Source organism: Hippopotamus amphibius, chromosome 8 (assembly GCF_030028045.1).
Source record: "Hippopotamus amphibius kiboko isolate mHipAmp2 chromosome 8, mHipAmp2.hap2, whole genome shotgun sequence".
NCBI lineage: Eukaryota > Metazoa > Chordata > Mammalia > Artiodactyla > Hippopotamidae > Hippopotamus > Hippopotamus amphibius.
The window spans coordinates 90,722,903-90,741,558 of NC_080193.1; the positions used below are offsets into that span (position 1 = coordinate 90,722,903).

Here is an 18,656-nt window from a genome sequence, read left to right on the forward strand (position 1 = left end):
TAAGAGTAGTGGAATGTTTCTTGGATAATGTAAGTAAGGGATTAAGGAGTGTCTCTAAAGTTGTTGAGAAAAATTTAATAAATTTTCATCCTTATTTCTAGGGTGGATATTGTGGTTTTTAGGTTGGTTTTCCCAAGAACGTGGCTTGGTTCTCATCTTGACGACATTTTTATTTTTAATTTTTTGGCAGGACCGTCTCATTGCACTTGATGCTGCAGAAGAGTTCTTTAAAATTGCCAGTCGAACTTACCCCAGGAAACCTGGGGTCCCATGCCTGGCAGATGGCCAGAAAGAACTGCACTACCTTCCCTTTCCAAGTCCCTAAAGGAAAGGCTTCAAGGCAGAATGGGAATTCTTCCACTGGACCTCAACAGCCAACCAAAGTTGGACAAATGCATGTAAAAGAGAATGAGCAAGAAGAGGGCTGGCTCAGAGAGAAAGGATTCTGAATCCAACAAAAATCTAAGGGTTTGGATATCTGGTCCTCATGAGGACTTGAGTCTATGAAATATGTTGAGGTTGCATTGAAACACTCTGATCATCTTGCATCAGAGAGTTGGTCAGTGGGGTATTTCATCATGGGTGATTAGATTCCAAGAACCCATTGCCCCTGTTTTGGTTTTGGTTGTACAGTAGCTCTAACCACTAATCCTGTGGGGAGAATAGGATGTTCTAGTTAATAAAATAAGATTAATAGAACTATCATTGGGCTCAAAATATGGATTACCCATTTTTAAATAATTGTTATATAATAAAGGCTAACACCAGAATAATACCAGGCATGATGTGACCTTTCTTTGATTTGGAAGTACCTACGGAACCTAGGAAGTGTTTGAGGCACCATTTTGAGATTATTCAGAAGTTTAGATGTACCAAATAAGAGAAATATCTAGGAGTGCTGCTCAGAAGTGAGTCCTAAATAGAGAATGATCCTGAGAAGAACTTCCTGCAGCTAAGCCTAAAAGCCTCTGTCTTCAGGTGTGGTACAAGCATCTTATTGATATATTCTCAACATTATTGATCTCTGGTTACCTCATTTTTGCATATTGTCCAGCTCTAGTCCACAAACTCTTGATATTTTTGGGGGGATAGCATCTATTTGACCTTCACTGTCCTCAGCCTGTTTTAACCAGCTTATTGGCCGAGAGTTGCACCGGCCCACGGACCTCTGATGCAGATTTTCAGCTCCGCAGGCTGTGTTGCATTGAGGAAGGTCATTGCTGGACTTTCTTCCATCCTGGAGATGATTTTCAAAGTGGAGCAATTCTGTCAGTGTAGTTTGTGTCTGTCCACAGAGTGAGCAGCCCAGCTTCAAAAGTTAACTGTCACTTAGGCAAGGAGCTTGCCATGAAATCAGGGTTCATTTTATTGAAAAGACTTCCAGAGCTTGTCAGATTTATCAGTAGAGTGCTGAGGACAATAGCAATATTTTTCCTTTTACAGATTTTACTTTTCTGACTTCAGGTTAAAAAGTAACTTGTATTTAGTCTGTGCAGGGGTTTGTGACTTGAACATTTCCCTACCCTGATTAGCTCTCTTGGTAGCGAACGTAATGTTTAAAATATTTGTTAGAGGAGATACAGGTTCTTCGTTTATGAGCGCGTTGCAATTTAACTGACATGTTTCTGGAAAATTCTTCCTAGTTAAATAAGTAAACTAAGAGTTTTATTTTTTAAAATAAAAAATACATTTTTATTTTGTTTTATTTAGTACTTAATAACTCTCTTACGTTGTTTAAAATTAGTCTGCAAATATTTCCGCTCACATCTGTAGGCTCTTGCAAGATAAACATTACAAACAGTGAGACAAACAACAAAAACAAACAATAAATTAAACCAAAAGAATCTTTGAAAATCATATTGTTTTCATCTTTGTCCTTGGAATTTGTGTTTTGTCTTTCTGCCTTTTTTGATGTCAAAATAGATGAGATTGTTTGCATCTATGGAGAATAAATTGTAACCATAGTCTTTATTTTTGGTAATGAGTAAGTAAGGATAAAATTGTCTCTATGACTATAAAAACTCACGAAATTATCCAGGAAATTTTCCTTGCAAAGAATTAAAAGGTTTCTATATTTACTTCAGTTGAATGTGTGTTATATTTCCAAGAATTAAGGAAACAGATACTCTTCCCGTAATCCCTTTAAATTAAATGGGCATATGGGCTTAAGTACCAAGTCTTGTGATACTAAAGCCAGTCAAGGGGCAGATCTGTGGTCAAGTCCATTGAGGAGTACGTGGGCGAGGCTTGAGGGTGACTGAAGTGACTACTTCAGAAGTCATAAGGTGCTCAGCAGGACCAGGACCCAAATGTTCATATGTGTAAGCAGGGTAGTTTCAGGTGGTAGATAGATGGCAATTTTTATATTGAGTTATTTATTTTAATGCACACTGGGGGAAAACCCTGTAATTTAGCAGATAGAACACCTGTCTTCCTATTCCATGGATATTATTGCAACCAACAATAGAGTATTTATGTTCTCTTAAAGGGGGCCCCAGGGAGGCACAGTGGGCACACTGACCAAAGTGATAAAGAATGCTTTGGTGAGGAGTCACCAGCATCACTGAAAACTCAGTAGTATCCCTGTAGGCCAGAGGCTACTCCAGAGGCGGGCTCACTGGTAGCAATGGGGATGGAAGAATAGGGGCCCAGTAGCAGTACTTCACTGTCAGAAGCCAAGTGGGCACAGTTACCATAGCAAGTGGCCAGATCTGAGGGGTACCTGAAGAGAGATTTGGAGATGGTTGATGGAACATGGCATATAGATGAGTAGCCAATAAGACTATTGCTCGAGCTATACCATCAAAAGATCTCAAGGATGGATGATCACGAGATAGGTAGGCCACAGCCACCTTAATAAAAAGTTCTGATCTCTTGTCAAGTTTCCAGACTTTGGCTGTTTTCCAGACCCAGGAACTACTGACTGAAGGAAAGGCTGAATCCCCAAGAAGGAAGACTTTGAAACACCACTGCAAGTATACATGGCAGTGCTTCCCCTAGTCCTTCCTCAAAAGAACCTGTGGTTATTTATTGGGATAAGTGTACACAGGGGAAAGGAGTACACACAAACACTCTGAGGACATGGGACACAAGGTCCACATCGACTCCAATACCCAGGGAGAAGAGCACCATTATAGTGTGCCACTTAGAGTAGGGTACATGGAATTCAAATAATAAATGGAGTCCTATCCCAGGTCTAACTCACAGTAGGTCCACTGAGTTCATGGATCTACCCAGTGGTCATCTCCCCACTTCCAGAATAAATTATTGAACTGAACATACTTGAGACTTGGCAGAACCAAGATTCATTTTTTGGCCTGTGAGTTTAAAACCATCGTAATGAGAAAGCTGAGTGGAAGGCTCTGAAACTGCTTCATCCCCTGGCCAAGACAGTGAACCAAAATCAATATTTCATTCCAGAAAGATGACAGAGATTAGTACCCTTAAAGACCAAAAGGATGCAGGAGTGTTAGTCCTGATTATAATTCCATTTAATTCACCACTCTGGCCCTAAAACTAGATGGACACTGGAGAATGAAAGTGAATTATTGAAAATTCAACCAAGTGGTAGCCCTAATTGCAGCTGCTGAGCTAGATGTGGGATCTTTCTGAGGATAAATTAACAACTTTCAGCTACAGTGTGTCCGTTGATCCGGCAAATGTGTTCTTTCCATACCCATCAGAAAGGTAGGTCAGAAAGTGTTTGCATTCCCTTGAGATGGACAACAATATACATTTATGGTATTGCTGCAGCGCCATCTAAACTCTCCCAGCCTCTGTCATAGCCCGTAAGGATCTGGACCATCTGGACTCTATAGAATATCACATTGGTTGCTACATCAGTAACATTCGATCTGAGGAGTTCAAAGTGGCAAATGCATTGGAGGCCTTGAAGAAAGACAAGCACTTCAGAGGATGAGGGAGAAATTCTACAAAGTCTCAGGGACCTGCCACATTGGTGAAGTTTTCAGGGGTCAGCGGTCTGCGGCATGCTGAAACATCCCCTCAAAAGAAAGGTTGAGTTATTTCATCTTATACCTCCCACCTCTAAGGAGCCAGCAGAGTGCTTGATAGGCTTTTTATGTTGTCACCTGGAAATACCGCTCCATCTCACTGAACTGGGTGACATGTAAAGCTGCCATCTCTGAATGAGGTCCAGGGCAGGAAAGGGCTACAGAGCAGGTCCAGGCTATGGCCAAGTGGCTTGACACTTGTATCACAGGGCCCTACAGACCCTTTAGTATTAAAAGTCGGTGATAAGAAAAGCTGCCACATGGAATTTATGGAAAACTTATTAGGAGAATGACGCATAGACTCTTGGGGTTCTGGAGTGAAGCCATGCCATTTGCAAGGGATAATTACACATTACTTGAAAAACCCAAATCATGAGTTTGGTTTTTGTCAGACTCACGAAGGCATAAGCGCAAAATCTAGCAACAATCTACTTTTTTCCCCTTAATTTTTTTTTTTTTAATTGGCTGTGTTGGGTCTTCTTTGCTGCACGGGCTTTCTCTAGTTGCGTCAAGTGGGGGCTATCGTTTGTTGCGTTGCATGGGGTTCTCATTGCGGTGGCTTCTCTTGTTGTGGAGCATGGGCTCTAGGCATGTGCGGGCTTCAGTAGTTGTAGGGGATGGGCTCAGTAGTTGTGCCACATGGGCTTAGTTGCTCTGTGGCATGTGGGATCTTCCTGGACCAGGGATCAAACTCATGTCCCCTGCATTGCAGGCAGGTTTTTAACCACTGCGCCACCAGGGAAGTCCCATTTCCTGTTATTTTTAACAGAAACTATTAGTTTTAGGATAGTTTTAGATTTACAGAAAAGTTGCAAAGGTAATACAGAGCGCTCCCATATGCCTCATATCAAGTTTCTATTATTAACATCGTACCTTAGAATGGTCCATTTGTCACATCTAATGAACCAACATTGATGCATTATTATGAACTGAAATAGTTTATTCAGATACCTTAGTCTTCACGTAATGTCTTTTTCTGTTGCAGGATCCCATCTGGATCACTGTATTGCCTTTAGTTACCACGTTCTCTTAGGCTCCTCTTGGCTGTGATAGCTTCTTAGACTTGCCTTGCTTTTGATGACCTCGACAGTTTTGAGGAGTACTGTTCGGGAATCTAGAAAAGAGAGATGATAAGTGAGAGTGTGGCTTTGAGACCAGCTGTAGCATTTCTTTTCCTAAGGACTCCCGGAGGACTCTGGACTCCCAGGGCGTGTCACGAAAAGAAGCACGGGGATGCACTGTAGTGGATGATGTGGAGCACTGCTCGCGTCTGCCGGCTTTGGGACTGAAATACAGTGAAACCTTAGTTTGCAAGCAAAATTCGTTCCGGAAATATGCCTGTAATCCAAAGCACTTGTATATCAAAGCAAATTTCCCCATAAGAAACAATGGAAACTCAGATGATTCGTTCCACAGCCCAAAAATATAAAAATGATTACAATACTGTCATATAATAAAAAATAATATAGAAAATACAAAATATAAAGAAAAATAAATTAACCTGCACTTACCTTTTAAAACCTTCATGATTGGTGTGAGGGAGACAAGAGAGAGGAGGGTTATTGTGTAGATGACTCTCACTATCACTAACGGAATGGAATCTTTTTCTTTTCGTGCAACTTTAACAAGGAATCTATCCAATGACACTTGCTTTTGCCTCCTTTTGAGGATTTCACAGAAATGTGACATCGCATTGTTGTTAATGCGATGTCACATTTCGCACTGCTACAGCCTTATTTGGGTGGTGATTTTCCACAAAATTTTGCACTGTTTCCTGCATTTTACACATCTCCCTAATCTCATTTGAAGTGAGGGATTCCTCTGCCTTTTTCTCCTCCTCCTCTGCAGACACGATCTCCTCCATAACCTCTTGCTGTTGCTGGCGATGCAGATCCATCAGTTCGTTGGTGGTCAGCTCCTGGCCATGTTCCTCCACCAGCTCTTGAATGCCATCCTCATTCACCTCCAGTCCCATGGTCTTCCCCAAGGGTACAATTGCGTCGACCACTGGTGGCTCCTGCTCATAAGCAAGCCCCTCTAAGGCACGTCCAAGAACGCAATCAGGCCACAGTTTTCTCCAAGCAGAACTGGAGAAATCCCGCAGCGAGAGAGAGAAAATAACCATTGGCTCAGTTGTGATCATGTGACATTCGGCATCACGTACTACTCGTATTGCAAGATATCACTTGTTTATCAAGTTAAAACTTATTAGACATGTTTGCTCGTCTTGCGGAACACTCACAGAACAAGTTACTCGCAGTCCAAGGTTTTACTTTATTCACTCCCTTAGCTGCCGGCAGAATTGGTGTCTGAGATCTCAGTCGGGTCTCTCTGTAGGAATTTGCCATCAGCCAGTGAGAACTGCCTTGTCCAAGGTCACTCCCCTGGTAGGGGCATCCTGCCTCTACTGACTAGTTAGTTGGTGCAGGGGTAGGAAGGGTTATTCTAGCTCTAGAGCTCCCCATTAGATTGGCTGAGGTCTTTGTTTTGACTACATCTCAGTTAAATTTTTCCCAATTCTGCCTTTCCTCTCTCTTCGTTAGGTATTTGCTAATAAACTTCTTGCATGCCACTCTCCATTTCAGAATCTTTTCCCCAGGGACCCCATCATGAAATTATCTGAGTCAACAATACAATATCCAAATCTGCATTTGTAACTGACACATTCATAGTGATTCTACATTAGTTTTAGTATAACTAGGGTGGAGCATTTATCTATTGAAATACATATTATTTCATTATGAGTCACTAAAAAATGTATTTGTCTTTGGTATTAGGGCATTATCTTAAAAATGTTAGGTAAGTGTTATTATTTGTAAACTCATTTAACATAAGTGGTTAAATCATTTTTAAAGACTATCATAAAAGTTACTTTTCTTTAGCTAAGACATTAAAGTCAGTAACTTCTGGAAGAGGATCACATTGACAGCAGTAGAAACGAGTTTATGTGATTACTCTCCAATGATCAAAGAGGGATCGTGGCACAAACCTGGCTTCTTTTCCATTGGATTAATGCATTTATCCATTCCCTCAGATCACTGTATTATTAATATCACAAAAAAATCTGAATTTGATTAAGGTGCATTGAAAGGAGTACACTCATAATTTCCAAATCACTACTCTGTACAGAGTGAATATGGTTAGCCACTTTGAGCTTTCTTTTATAATGTTTCAAAGTCTTATTATTAGCTTCCAGAGTATGATTATATATTTTGCTTTGACAAGCTACAATTGGACATATGGCATTCCAATTTTCAACTCCTTTAATGGGTTTAGATCTCTGGGCTGTGGAGAACTAAATCAGGAAAGCTAGTCTTAACCTCATTCTCATCCTTTGACCATTTAGTAACTAAATGGGATTTATTTGATTTTGCTACTCATCTATATTATAAGTATTTCATGAGATTAAATTTAGAAAGAAGTCTTTTGTATATATGCATATACATATATTTGTATATTATATAAGAAAAAAATAAAATTATGAGATTTATAAGAGCTAAATAAAGCACAGATCTATAGATCAGTACTCTTTCAAAAACCAACAGCTGTAGTTTTTAGGTAGCAATTTACTTTAAAAATTCTTCCACATTAGTAGTGTGAAATGTGTAAGTAAACTTTATCGTATATGCTAGAGACATGTATTTAGCATTTGAAATATCCTAATCAGGAAGCTACTTTCCAAGATGGATGTTTAATCATTTCAATCACCTTTATCAAAATTTACACCCCCAAATCCCATTAAGTTGCATAAAGTGTGTTAGGAATAATTTTCCATTTGTGAAGTTTGGAGTAGTCAGAATAAGAGGTTAACTAGAAAGACTGCCTGGCCTGCATCATCTTTGCAGGATGAAGGTGTTAAGAATCCGTTATAACGGGCAGTGCTGCAGGGCTAGAACACCCTTTGTCCTTCGTCTGCCTGCTTCAAAGACCTGACACCAAGCTGTCTGATTTGGTTATCAGAATACTGTTGTGTCTGCCTAAGAATGAAACTTTCACTCAAGTTTCTTTCAAACCTTTATTTCAATATTGTGGGTCCTGAGAAAAAAAGGAAAAGGGGGACTGCTTTGGGATTGCAGGAAGCAAATGTGTAATTCCTGGTTAATGAGTGTTCTGTATTTAGAATAATTTGGGCTAAGATTTGCTTTCACTTGGTTGCAAAAGACGAGACCTATGGCCTTCACCTTCTTCTTGTAATTGCTGGAGATCACTGATATTCACTAAAAGACTGAACATCTGCTGAAAAGTGACAGTGACTTAGGTCAATTTCTACTCTCTTTTAAAAATATAAAAGTAATGCAGAAAATTTTAAAATAGTAAAAAACCAATCATAATACTAGAATCTAATATAACCATTCATAACATTTTGAGAGGGTTAACTTTTTATATTTGAAATTTGTATGTACAATTTTATATCCTGATTATTGAATTTAGGTCAGTGGTCATGAGCTCAAATGTCTCCAAGGGTAACGGGTAGGGACTGCAGATCAAAGAGGGTTATGTGTTCCTTGCTCCAAAGGGAACAGTTACTACTTAGCTCCAAATGATATTGCATGCAAAAGGGCTCAGTTCTGCCAGTTATTCTGATTTTTTGGCAAGAGCCAAACAAACATGATTTTCATGTAAATTTTATCCGTTTTAAAATGTTGGTTACTAAATTTAAAATTTAAAAATATTGTGTAAGTCAAAGACATACTTGTGAGCAGTTTACCATGTTTCACAGATCGTAAACATTTTCTGTTACTAAGCACACTCTGAAAGCATCATTTTTACAAAGCTGCATGTTAAATTGAGTAGGTATAACAAACTTTACAATCTTTTACCTATTTTTGGACATTTAAGAGTTGTTTCAAATTTTTCTCTGCAATGAACATCATGCACGTTGCTTTCTCCTGGATTCTTAGTGGAATTACAGAATCAAAACATGAATATCTAAATCATACTTGATGTACATCATTAAATATTTTCCAAAAGGTTTGTACCAATTTGTGCTTTTTCTAGCAATGATGTATGAGAACACGGTTTCACCATATCTTTGTCATCATTCAGGTATATACCAGGAAAAAATTGGCAAAGAAAAAAAATGGTACCTCTTTGTTGATTTAATTTGCATGTCTGTTTATTAGTTAGGGTGAGCATTATTCCATATGCTTGTTTACCACTTTTTTAAAATTAATTAATTAATTAATTTTATTGGCTGTTTTTTTGGGTCTTTGTTGCTGCACATGGGCTTTCTCTAGTTGCGGCGAGCGGGGGCTACTCTTCATTGTGGTGCATGGCCTTCTCATTGCGGTAGCTTCTCTTGTTGCAGCGTGGGCTTCAGTAGCATGTGGGCTCAACAGTTGTGGCTCACGGGCTCTAGAGTGCAGGCTCAATAGTTGTGGCACACAGGCTTAGTTGCTCCAGGGCATGTGGTATCTTCCTGGGCAGGGATCGAACCCGTGTCCCCTGCATTGGCAGGAAGATTCTTAGCCACTGCGCCACCTAGGAAGTCCTTGTTTACCACTTTTTATTTCTTTTGTGGCTGGTCTATTTGTTTCCTTTGTCCTTTGTCTAGGGGGACAACTCCTACTTTGAAATTGTAACAATGTCAGTCTATAAAGCAACCAGGTATAAATAAACATCAACACCTGCTTCATGTTTAAAACATCTGTTTTATGGGCTCTTCTTTTCTCTACTTGTTGTCAGCTTTCATTCTGGGGGCTTTCACTGTCTCATGTGGCAGCATCCATAACAGTGGCAAAACAAATTGGAAAGCATCTTTAAACAGGCTTTGATACTGGCTGTGTCTCTTTAATTCATTGTATGGGATATAATTCTCAAGCGTTAGGACTGCTGAAGTTTTCACACCTCTATTTTGTGATTGGATTCTGAATTATTAGTTATGAATTATTTTGAGTTTATGAATACAAGTCCTAATACTGTGTTATTAGGTGTAAGGCTAACTCCTGGCTTTGAGATTCTGACTCAAAAAATTCCAGAGCTCAGAGGGGTCTTAAACGTCATCCATTCCAAACTGCTCATTTTTTTTTTTTTTTTTTGCTAATGTGAAATTGAGTCCAGGTTACTTCTCTAAAGCCACACAGCTAGCAAGTAACTGCACCACCATCTACTACCTGGGCCTCTGATGTCTGATTTAATTTTCTTTCCATTTCACCATGCTGACTTCCTCCCCTGCTGCATGTGTTGCTACATTTTGCAATATAATTTGATCCTGATATATCTGAATTCAACTAATGAATGACTGCATTTCTATATATTCATGTCAGAAATCCATTAGAGAAAATAATTATTTTGCTCTTTCAAGCCTGATGAAAAATTTTCATAGAGCCATGGAAAACCTTTATAAATATTGGTTTTGTTACTCTTTTACTCCAAGAGGTTATGGTGGTAGCAGTGGGAGACAAGAAGTAAGAAAAATTAAATCACCAAATGCTTTATTCTATTAATGATAGAAGCACAAAAGTGCAGTCCAGGTATTTTATTAGAGGTAACTCTATTAGCATCATTATTGCAGAGGTTCAGAGTCAATTTGGGGGCAAAACACTGAACTGGTTATTTCTATCCAAAGGCATTTGATGTTAATAAAATATACACAGCAAAGGAATTGCCTGCTTTGTTCTAGAAGCTGGACATTTACTCCTGGATATTCTGAACATCCCTGTCTATTGAGGGGTCTGCATCTTTCTTTGTGGCAGCCAAGAAGGTGGCCTACAGGGTCTTGCCTTTCAAATGTAGCAGGGCTCTCAGCTTAGGCCTAAACTAGTAATTTTCAAACTTGAGGGTCTTGTTAGGTATGAAGGTGCCTGAGTTCTACTCATGATATTAATGTAGGATTAACACGGAGACTGGGAATATTCATTTTAATAGATTTTAATTTAATTATATATATATTTATTTATTTATGGCTGCTTTGGCTCTTCATTGCTTTACTTGGCGAGTGGGGGCTACTCTTTGTTGTGGTGAGTGGTCTTCTCATTGCAGTGGCTTCTCTTGTGGAGCATGGACTCTAGGTGTGTGGGCTTCGGTAGTTGTGGCACGTGGGCTCAGTAATTGTTGAGCACGGGCTTAGTTGCTCTGTGACATGTGGGATCTTCCTGGATCAGGGATCGAACCTGTGTCCCCTTCATTGGCAGGCAGATTCTTAATGACTGCGCCACCAGGGAAGTCTCTAGACTTTTAATTTCAGAATGGTGGTGATCCAGTGGTTAAGACTCCTCGCTCCCAATGCAGGGGGCCAGGGTTTGATCCTTGGTCAGGGAACTAGATCCTGCATGCCACAACTAAAAAGATCACTCATGCTGCAACGAAGATCTCGCATGCAGCAACAAAGATCCTGCATGCTGCAACTAAGATCCAGGGCATGCAGATCTTAAATAGTAAATAAATAAATAAATATTTAAAAAATGGAATAGTTTTAGATTTACAGAAAAATTTTAAAGATAATACAGAATGTTTCCATATACCCCACTCCCAGTTTTCCATTTTATTAACATCTGACACGAGTTATGGTACATTTATCACATCTAGTGAACCAAGACTGATACATTACTATCAACTAAAGTCCATGCATTATCCACATGTGCTTTATTTTTACCTAATGCCCCAGCTGTGAGTCATAGAGAACACTACACATAAGGTCTTATTTGTCTTATGCAGCAAGAAGTCTGGGGCGGGGCAGTTCGTGGATCCAGCCACAGTTCGTAGTCTGTGGCTTACTTCCTGCTCCTCATCCTTAACTTGTGACTTAATCCTCATGGCTCCAAGAGAGCTGCTACCTCCAGACTTAGCATCTATATCCAGGAAGGAGAAGGTACTAGAGCAAAGGAAGAAAGGGCATGTTAGCTGTGCCTGTCACTCTAAGAAAAAGTTCTGCTTATAAAATACGGTTGTCCAGAACAGGGTTAGTGGGCCAGCTATGAATACAAGGGAGTCTGAAAGATAATTTTAACAGGTTACCTTGAACAAAAGTAGAATCCTGTGAGTTAATAAGAACCGGAGTATAGCTATTAAGTGTGCAACCAGCAATATCTGCTTTAGGAGAGCTGCCACCAATGATGTGTTTATATTCTGCAAATAGTTCATACTCTTTCTTCATCCTTCCTTTCTATTCTTTCATAGTAAAATGGTCTTCAAAAAATGCAAATAGTTTCATGTCCTTTCCTGCTTAAAGCAATATCCTTAGGAAAAAGTTCAAAATCCTAAACATGCCCATAAGGCTCTGTAGTTTTGGACCTTGCTTGCATCTTTAGCTTTACCCTGCAAGCCGGCTGCAACAGCCCCCTCCTAGGTAGACTACTTTGCTCCCTTTTCCCACTTCTCAGCCTGTGCACATGGTGTTCTTTATTTGGAACACTCTCCAGCTTCCTGCACTCAGTCTCCCTCTTAGCTCATTACTGCTCCTACATTCCATCCTTCAGATCTTCATGTTTCAGTTCAATACAAGTTCATCAATGAAGCCTTTCCCAACCCTGCAGATTAGCTTAGACCCCACTGTAAAATACGTCATCTTAGAGCAGCATGCACTTTTCTTCCATGGGTTGTTTTTTGTTTTTAAAGATTTTTTTGATGTGGATCATTATAAAGTCTTTATTGAATTTGTTACAATATTGCTTCTGTTTTATGTTTTTGGTTTTTTGGCTGTGAGGCATGTAGGATCTTAGCTCCCCGACCAGGGATCAAACCTGTGCCCCCTGCATCGGAAGATGAAGTCTTAACCACTGGACCACCAGGGAAGTCCCTCTTCCATGGTTCTTTACACAGCCATAATCTTGAACTTGGCTATGTGATTATTAGATTAATGGTTGCCTACTCCATAAACTGCTAGCTCCATAAAACTGGCAGGTACCACATCTATCTTTACTCATTGATCTATTCCCTGTGCCTAGTAGAGTGGCTGGCGAATGGAAGATATTAAGTAAATATTTGTTGAGAGAATGGATAAAGGAAAGCTGAATCTCAAGGGAAGAGAGAGTCAAGAGGCAGAGTTTTTTTTTTAATTAATTAATTAATTATTTTATTGTCTGCGTTGGGTCTTTTTTTGCTGTGTGCGGGCTTTCTTTTTAGTTGCGGTGCGCGGGCTTCTCATTGCCATGGCGTCTCTTGTTGCAGAGCACGGGCTCTAGGCACGTGGGCTTCAGTAGTTGCAGCTCATGGGCTCAATAGTTGTGGCTCAGGGGCTCTAAAGCACAGGCTCAATAGTTGTGGCACACGGGCTTAGCTGCTCCACGCATGTGGGATCTTTCTGGAGCAGGGATCGAACCCGTGTCCCCTGCACTGGCAGGCGGATTCTCAGCCACTGCGCCACCTAGGAAGCCCAAGAGGCAGAGTTTGATTCAAGAACAAAGGACCAATGACAGAGGGGAGGCATTCTGAGCCTCGCTCTGTTTGCCACTGACATTTTCCTTCTCCTTTCCCACTCTGGGCTCATACCTGAATTTTAAAGTGAGGAGACACAAAAAGAGGAGGAAAAGACTAAACAAGCTACTTTCTGTTCCTTCCGTGGGACACTGGGAAATGCTTGCTGTGTTGGCCCCAGTGGCATTGACTGCTCTTAAGAATGAGCTTTCTGTGCAAGGTCGGTGCCTTCTACAGCCGTGGCATTAGTCTTAGCACAGTGGTCGTGGCTGCTGCATAGCGGAAGGGGTTGGGGGGGAGCTGCAATTTCACCACAAAAATTGGTGACACCGTAGGTGGCCCAGGGGACAACCACATCTTAAGGGTTAAAAGCACAGGCTTTGACATTCAGATCTCAGTTCTGTCACTAACAAGGTACATGACCTTGGACACATTACTGAACTGCTCTAATTCTCAATTTTCTCTACAGGAAATTGGTAAAATGCTTGTTATGCCGTTTTAATGAGCTCATGCAGGGAACCTGATCAACACAGACAGCATCTACTAAGATCCCACTTGTGGTGGCTCCAGCTGTGGTTGCGGAGCCGGAAGATTCTGGAAGGCATTTAAATGTGGTGGTGGAATTCCACAGTAAGTTGAGTTGAAGGTAGAGAAATCTTGTTTTGTGACCACTCTTGTAACCTTGTAGTAACCTCTAAGCTGACATGGCCTGAGGAGTAGAGTTTTGCACGTTATAACAAACCTGAAGGTGATCAAATTTAACTTTTGTCTTTCTTTTCACTGCACAGGCCTCTGGAAGGGCCAGCAAGTCCTTACAAGACTGCAACAGCACCAGGGAAATTACTGACTCTTCTAGGAGTTTTGTTGATCCTGGACAGGAAGCAGGCTAGGAATTTTGAGGAGGATGTAACAGAGTGGTTGGGAGCATGCACTCGGGAGTTGGATTCCTGGGCTCTAAACTGTGTCCAGTTGTGTAAAGCTGGGGAATTTATGCAAATTTTGGTTTTCTCACCTGTAAAATAGGAGAAGTAAGACTATCTAATTCATAGGGATTTTTGCAAGAATTGTATAATTAATCCATATAAGGTGGTGGTTCTCAGTGGGGAGGGGGGCAATTTTGTCCCCCAGGGAACATTTGGCCACATCTGCAGACACTGTTTGGTTGTCCTAATTAGACAATGTGCATTTGACACCTCATGGATAGAGGCCAGGGATGCTGCTAAACATCTACAATGCACAGGGCAGCCCGCACAGTTATGGCAATTGTGCTGAGGTTGTGAAATCCTAAGATAAGGTATTGAGAAGAAATCATGTCTCATAGAAATTAGTGTCAACTCTCATTAATAAACTTTGAGTAGAAATGACAATGCAATTGTCACATAGAGCTTACCAAGGGCTCATGCTTGTTTTGACCAAGTGAAGAGGACTGAGAGGAACTTTTCTCCTTTTATTTTCTGATGAAACCATACACATGACATTTCAGCCGTAAAAGATATGGCTGTCAGTTTTGCGTTAAGAAGATGTTTTTAATATCATTATCAAGAAAAATGAATGACTCCCGACCGTAAAAATGCTGATTTTTTGACTTGGATGGTTTGGAAGATGCTCCGGTATACTTTCTTAGTGAATGAAGAAGTGAATGAATTGATAATTATATAGAAAGCTCAACGCTACAAAGTTTTAGGAATATGCTGCAGATGGGCCTAGAGCAATGGGTCTGTTAGAGGCGTGTTGCCCCTGGAAAACTGACCTTGGGATGCCGACCCTTGGCTCTCCTTCCAGTGAACTTTGGGAATTTTGCTTGCATTGTCACTAGTTACTGGCTCCTATGAGAAGACATGCAGATAGCCCTGGGCAGGAAACAGAAGGGTGTGAAAGCTCCCAGAAGGCTGGCAAGGGAGAGTTTCTCGATGGATCTGATGGCATCCTCACCCAAAGGCGAGGTGCCATCAGCAAAAGGGTGAGGATGAGGGTGGGACCTCTTCGTGGACATGCAAAGAAAGGGAAGCTTATCTTTTCAGCTGGAAAAATGCTGCCCAGCCTCCTTCATAGTTTTCTGTGTTAAGTAAATTCCATTTTCACCTGTATTAAAGTACCTTGTCGCTTTTGTGAGGTCTGTAGGTACATTTCTGTCAATTGTTACCTAAGGAAAATAGATCCAAGTTTAAAGGGCTTGTGTTGGGAGGATCTAGGGCTCTGCAGAAAAGCCCCAGAAGCTGGGGGTGGGGTGGGCCTGGAATAACAGGTTGTGGGCAGAGTGGCAGAGAGAAGGGTGGAGTTTGGGAAGCCTGAGAACTGGGGATCCTGTTCTTCCACCTAACCTTGCTTTAAGTAGAGCAGCTATATCTTATCTCTTTTTATCTAAATTTATCTATGCTTTGTAAATTGTCATTCCAAACAATATTTCACTTTTTCCCCTAAAGAGTTCCACTGCTAGTAAAAAAATAATGTTGAAAATCACTGGACTCATTGTAAGGAAAAAAAAATTTTTTTTCTGTGTCTTTAATGTTGTGTCTGTATGAGATGATAGGTGTTTTCTAAACCTATTATGGTAATCATTTCGATGCTGGATGTCAATAATATCTCAACAAAACTGGAATAAAGAAGAAAACCACTGGCATGTATAGGTAAAAAATAGCCCTTTATTTATAGAATGTAACAGGTTAAGTAGTTTCCCCCAGAATCTGCTATTCATTGAGGAGTTCAGGATGTCAAGGAAATGTTAATAGAAAACTATTTCCCAAAGTTAATAAGACCTATTCAATTTACTTCAAGGGAGGGCTATTAAACCATCACCCTGGGCTCTCACCGCTGGGACTCTCAGACTTACCATCCAGTCTCTGAACAAGGGATAGAGAGGAGGCTGAGGCAGAGGGGAAGGACCAACTCCTTAGCTCGAGGTGTGCTCCATGGCTTCGAGATGTTGGGTGTCTCTGGAATTAGGACAACCTGTGACCTTTCCCTGTGAACATTTGTAGAAACAGCAGTTTAAATGCTCAAGTGAGTGCCTCTCAATGATCTTAGTTGTTCAGTTAAAAGTAACAGATTTGCATCTTCATTTAACACGTGGATTCTCCTGTCTCTGTCCAGAGGCTTTGCAGAAAGAATCTGATTGAACACTAGATGCCACTGTTGGCTCACTCTGCTGTCTGTTAGCATCAGGACTTCCCCGGTCTCTACGAGGAGATGCAACTAAAGAAAAAAAGAAAATCTGAGTAAATATGCAATGTTCTGTTAAGTTTCCTCTCTTTTAATGACTGGTTTAGAGGTGTTTGTTTGTTTGTTTTTTTAAATAATTTCCAGAAGTTGTCTTTTTCTAAAGAACATTTGACAATTGGCAGAAAATGGAAAGATGAAGAGGTATGAATGTCAACGAACTCACACTTGGGGTTTGTAAATAGGATCACTTTTGTACCTAACAATATCTGCCAGAGAAAAGACTCCAGCTCCCCTCAAGCCTACTTGTTTCTTTCTTTCTTCTTAAGCTCTTTATTGGAATAAGCTTACTTGTTTCTTTATCTAGTTCTGTAACATACGAGACTGTTTCCACCTTCGGCATTTGTTTGACTATTATAATCAGATATATGCCTAGTGGTTGCCTTTATTAATCAGTAGGCCAGGTTGTTGGTGGCATTATGGATTTTTTTCCTTTTTATAGACTATTTTTTAGTGCGGTTTTAGATTCAGCAAAACAGAGCCGAGGGTGGAGAGATTGCCCACATGCTCCTTCCTCCCCACCACACATGACCTCCCACGTCATCAGCAGCCCCCACCGGAGTGGTACCTTTGTTACCACTGATGAACCTACAGTGACATGTCATTATCACCTAAAGTCCACAGTTTACATGAGGGTTCACTCTTGGGGTTGTGCGGTTAGTTTACGTGTTTGGACAAATTTACAATGACATGGATCCACTATTGTAGAACCACACAGAGTATTTTCACTGCCCTAAAAATCCTCTGTACTTTTCATCCCTCTCTCCTCCCTAAGGCCTGACAACCACTGATCTTTTTTTTTTTTTTTTTAAGTGTGTTCGTTTGCTGAATTTACTGAGGTCCATCCGTCAATGAGAGACTTCACGGATGGTTGGGGTTGAAGGCTGATGTAAGGCTTAAGTTTTCTGGGCCTTTTTTTTTTTTTTTTTTGGCCATGCCGAGAGAAATGTAGGATCTTAATTCCCCAACCAGGGATTGAACCAGTGCCCCCTGCAGTGGAAGCACGGAGTCTTTTTTTTTTTAATTTTATTTATTTATTTATTATTTTTTTGGGGGGTACACCAAGTTCAATCAACTGTTTTTATACACATATCCCCATATTCCCTCCCTTCCTTGACTCCCCCCCACTCGAGTCCCCCCCACCCTCCCCGCCCCAGTCCTCTAAGGCATCTTCCATCCTCGAGTTGGACTCCCTTTGTTATACAACAACTTCCCACTGACTATCTATTTTACAGTTGGAAGCACAGAGTCTTAACCACTGGACCACTGGGAAGTCCCATCACTGATCTTTTTACTGCCTCCATAGTTTTGTCTCCATTACTTGTTTTGTCTCCATCACTTAAAAAACCCAAAACTTAAAAAAAAAAAAACCCAAACTTTTCACTTTAAAAAAGTTTTAACACAAAAGTAGAAAGGCTAGTAAAGCAAACACCATGAACTATCTCATAACTTTAAAAACTACCAAACTTTACATAATTATCTACTTAATCTTCCTCTTAGGCAGGTTTTACTCTCTCCATTTTATAGATAGTGAAATTGAAGATCAGAGAGGCTAGGGAACTGCCCACATTGATACAGCTAATTGATGGTACAGTCCAGTTCAAATGCAATTCTATTTCCAAAAAGTATTTCTGTGGCAGTACTCTTCAACTTGGCTTCTGCTTGCATATCTGAATAGCTAATTCTCTTTTGAAGACGAGCCCTGCATATACATTTTCAAAAGCTTTTAAAGTACATTTGCAGAAATCTTCTAGAGCGAGAACAACTTACTGTTAAATTTAAAGATAGATTTATGATAGCTGTGTATATCATAAATGTATATATATTTTTAGGCATTTTATTCTATAAAAAAAATTCAAAACTACCAGGATATACTTGCAGTCCCTTGGAAGCTATAAATTGGCACACAATTGCAGGTTGCCAATGTCAAGGACCGTACAAGGTCCCCTCCAGCTTGCATTCCCAACCTGAAAGTACCCCTGTAAGAATTTCCCTAGACATCTCACTACATTCACAGAACCCAAATATTTTTAAACGAAAGCTGTGCTAACTCTTATTGTCTATAGTTGGTCA

The 18,656-nt window shown here is 40.4% G+C and overlaps 1 protein-coding gene across 1 annotated transcript in view; it reads left to right on the forward strand.

The window, feature by feature from the left end:
- The window catches only part of MREG (melanoregulin), a 64,246-nt gene extending 62,168 nt beyond the window's left edge, over positions 1 to 2,078 (forward strand). Inside the window, exon 5 of the mRNA XM_057745306.1 lies at positions 191 to 2,078. Within this exon, the coding sequence (XP_057601289.1) occupies positions 191 to 325 (135 nt within the window). The 3' untranslated portion in view covers positions 326 to 2,078. The remainder of the gene's footprint in view (positions 1 to 190) is intronic.
- Positions 2,079 to 18,656: the final 16,578 nt, after the last annotated feature.